This window comes from Phoenix dactylifera, unplaced genomic scaffold, assembly GCF_009389715.1.
Source record: "Phoenix dactylifera cultivar Barhee BC4 unplaced genomic scaffold, palm_55x_up_171113_PBpolish2nd_filt_p 000100F, whole genome shotgun sequence".
NCBI lineage: Eukaryota > Viridiplantae > Streptophyta > Magnoliopsida > Arecales > Arecaceae > Phoenix > Phoenix dactylifera.
In genome coordinates this window covers 1,479,282-1,483,176 of record NW_024067682.1, presented here as the reverse complement: position 1 = coordinate 1,483,176, position 3,895 = coordinate 1,479,282, and the positions used below count along the sequence as shown (strand labels likewise).

Below are 3,895 nucleotides of genomic sequence, written 5' to 3'. Positions count from 1 at the left end.
AACATTTGATGAATTTTTTGGCAATCTTCCAAATGAACTTACATGAGAACTGAGAGTCAAATGGTGTTATCGTCTATGTACCAGTATTTTTGTAGAAGAGCTCGGAACATATAAAAATTTAAACACTTGATGAACGATGCATATTCATGCAACCCTACTATTTTCTAACTTACATGAAGAACTTTGCTTGGGTGCGTATTCTTTGATTAAATTTTACAATACTATGAGCATTCATTCTTTGAGACAAAATAGTAACTTCATTCAACTGAGATAAAACTTGAGAATGATATATAAGCTTGTCTTTGGAGTATAACTTTTCCTAATCTAGTCTTCTCTTCGAAAAGAGATCCTTGTATTTTTATCATTAGCACAGACTCATTCAAACTCAAACATGGGAAAATGAAATATCTCCAATTTCTTATCCCCTAGAATGCTGAAGACGTTAGTTTAGGTTGACGTTAATTTAAGTGCGAGTGGAAGACCAGGCTCTCCGAGTTCTCCGCAAGAACATGAAGTGACCGTGGAACAGGAGGCATGTTAACTTCGATGGCACACTCTAGAATTTGAACAACTTGCCCCATTGATGGCCGGTGAAACTCGTTATCCTGAATGCACCAACAAGCAACCTTGCAGACTCGATCAAGCTCTTCCAAGTCAGCATCACCATTCAGCTTGCGATCCAGCAAGCTAAGAACATCTCCTTCTGTAACTTTATTGACAGCTAACACTGGGAAAAAAGCCTTCTTTCCTTCTTCTGATTGCTCTGCATTTCTCCTGCCCGATATGATCTCTAAAAGCATCATCCCGTAGCTATAAACATCAGCTTTGGAAGTGATAGGCAACCCGTAGATCCATTCTGGTGCAAGATAGCCTCTGGTTCCCCTCATTGTCGTCAGAACTCTACTAAAGTCGCGGCCAACAAGCTTTGCCAGACCGAAATCTGCCAGTTTTGGGACAAATGAGGCATCCAGGAGTATATTCTCTGGTTTGATGTCACAATGTATGATGCATTCCCTGCATTTCTCATGGAGATAAGCTAATCCTCTAGCGGTTCCAAGGGCAATCTGGTACCTTGCTTTCCAATCCAAAACCATGGAATTGCTTCGAAATAGCTTAGTGTCTAGAGAACCATTTGGCATGTAATCATAGGCCAGCAACCTTTTAGTCCCTTCAGAGCAGAATCCACGAAGGCGAACCAAGTTAACATGCTGAATTTTTCCGATAGTGCTCACCTCGGTTCGGAATTGCTTCTCCCCTTGATGAAGACCTTCAAGCTTCTTTGCAGCAATGACAGTCGAGTCTGGTAGCAGCCCTTTGAAGACGGAACCGAAACCTCCGCCCCCCAATTTCTCTGAAAAGTTTTTGGTTATTCGCTGCAAGTCACCATACTTGAACAGCACCAAATTATTCTCCATGGCTTTTGTAGTAGCAATAATTCGTCTACGTTGATGTCCTGAAATCAAAATGAAAGCAATTGCAAATAAAAACACGCCGACCACCACGCCCACCCCAACTCCAACAAATCGTCGCTTCCTTGATTTGGAATTTGGCAGCTCCGAAGCAGCTAGACGGAGGTAAAGGGTCTCCCCGGCCGATCCGTCCGGCTGCTGCTGTAAGTTAAGCAAGTCTCCATACCATACAGTGCATCCATTACTATAAGAATAACCAGTACAGGAGCAATTCTTCAACCAAGCTAATTCACAATCTTTACTACTAGCAACTGCTACGGAATGGTTATTAATAGGTAATTTCATACCAGGCATCATGAAAAACTTGTCTTTATCCCCATCACTTGAACTATGGGCTCGTTTGGTTCGCGGGAAAAGAAGAGGGGAAAGTGTGGTCAACGGAAAAGTAATGAGATGCCTCTTGTTTGGTTGGAGTTTTCAAAGGAGAGAGAAGGGAAAGTTGTATTCCCATAGGAATGTGATTCCCACATTTCATGGGAAAGTCTTTCCCATGAGAAACATGAGAAAGTTACTTTCCCATGAGGCGGGAATCACTCCATTTTTACTTTTTCCAAAAAAGTCCCTTCAGCATTAAAGAAGCATTAAAGAGGCATTAAAAACCTAATTTTTATTAAGGGCATAATAGGAATTATATATAACTTTCTTAGGAAAGTGGATGGCCAACCAAACATAAGCACCTTGGAAATTTGTCACTTTCCCATGGTCAACCAAACATGCCAAAAGTACTTTCCTAGGCATCCTCTTCCTAGGAATTTGTTTCCCAGGAATCATATTCCTAGGAAGGAAAATGCTTCCCGCGAACCAAACGAGCCCTATTAGTACGACACTGCAAAGGAGTGTTTCTCGCACATCCTTGGCTGTAATCCTCCAAATCGCAGTTGCTTGGAGAGGCCTTACTGAAGCCCTTCACACAGCTGCAGAACGGGAAGCTCCCCTGACTGCAGCTGCCAAAAGGACCGCAGAGATTGTAGACATCACACTGCTGTTTGGGCTGACAATAGTAGAGCATCCACTTCTGGGCTCCCTCCATCCAGGCCAGGTCCTTGGCTTGCCCTGAGATATCCATAACATGTCTTGCGATGATCTTATCATCGACAGGAGAGTAGGTGAAGTAGTTCTCCGTTGCATCGGAGATATACTCATAGTAGTTGATAGAACCTGATTTCATCTCGGGAATAGCAGCGAAGAGATGTCCATTCCAATATCCACTGCTCCAATACTGCCTGGTTCCGTTCCATACCATGAAGTACTGGCTAGAACCACGGGGGTCTATCCCATAAGAGAAGATCCCAGGAGCAGGGTCATCAGAACTCTTCCAGGAGGTGAGTTGCTGCCTCTCTCCAGTCACCTTGTTCATTCCAAACTTGCACCCAGGTAACAATGTGTCCGTTGGGTGGTCACAGCTCTGCCAGAAGACTTTGGATGGGTCAGAGTCATCTCTAAGAACAAGGTTTCCAGAGTCCAGGATCACAGCAGTGGTAGAGTTGGAAGCTATGGAGGTAAGGTTTGTAGACCAGACTTGCTTCTTGAACTGGTTGAGGAGGACCAGATTGCCATCATCAGAGATTCTGAGCTCTGATGAGGTTGGGTCAGAGATGGGTTTCTCCCTGTTTGCTACCCAAACTGGAGTGAGCTGTGAGACCTTCTTGAACCAGATGCCTATGTAGTGGTTGTGGTTGGATTTGTTACCAGGTTGGAAGAAGCCTAGCACGAAGTTGCCACCTTGAGATATTATGGTCCGGTTTCCAGAGAGAGAGTGATTCATAGAGATGGAATTGGCTGCAAAGGTGTGAGGGATGTTGAGAGAGCTAAGGAAGATAAATAGGAAAGTAAAGAGTAGAGGATGGCTCATGGCTGCAATACTATGGAATAAGAGGAAAGATATGGAAGAGCTTAGCAGACGAGTAGGAAGGCCGGGGCTGCTATACTACTGAATAACAGGTGAGGCATGGAAGAGCAGAGAAGAGGACAACCTAAATAGATGCCAAGGCCATGCTTGACTTTGTCTTCCATCGACCTCCCTGTCAATGTGACTCCGCCCTGATGTTGAGGTCATAGACTTTGAGTGGTCAAGTTGTAAAAATTTTTAAACTGGATAATAAATCTAGATTTTAATTTATCGGGCATTTCATGTAATAATCCTGATTTTTAGGATTCGTGGGCAGCCTGGCCGCACCCACCCGAGCACTTGACCTTATGGGTCGGCCTGAAGAGGCCAGGCCCAAGGCCACCGTGCCCTATGGCACGATGTAGCAGAGAGGATAGGAGTCTTCTTCCTTCTTCGATTCCAGCGGAAATCGGAGTTATCCAAGCAATCCGAGTTCGACTAGAACTCTAGGATTTCACCTATTTAACTCTTCCTCCATTGAAAGTTGTCCACAATGAGTCTAAAAATCATCACTAGTCTCGACGTTCCTTTTCCGAGT

General features: G+C 44.1%; 1 protein-coding gene across 1 annotated transcript; it reads right to left on the bottom strand.

Moving 5' to 3' along the window:
• Nucleotides 1–259: 259 nt before the first annotated feature.
• On the bottom strand, nt 260–3,571 carry LOC103696884 (G-type lectin S-receptor-like serine/threonine-protein kinase At2g19130). Its single transcript, XM_039116535.1, has 2 exons — nt 2,292–3,571; nt 260–1,804 (listed from the first exon to the last, which is right to left on the bottom strand). The coding sequence occupies exons 1-2, from the start codon at nt 3,319–3,321 to the stop codon at nt 459–461; spliced, it is 2,376 nt and encodes a 791-aa protein (XP_038972463.1). The 5' UTR covers nt 3,322–3,571; the 3' UTR covers nt 260–458.
• Between the last annotated feature and the right edge of the window lie 324 nt (nt 3,572–3,895).

Bases quoted from the DNA above. Each gene is read 5' to 3' on its own strand.
- LOC103696884 (XM_039116535.1), bottom strand. From the start codon at position 3,321: ATGAGCCATCCTCTACTCTTTACTTTCCTATTTATCTTCCTTAGCTCT. The intron at 1,805-2,291 runs GTACTAATAGGG...GAACCAAACGAG, and splicing joins AAACACTCCTTTGCAGTGTC to CCCATAGTTCAAGTGATGGG.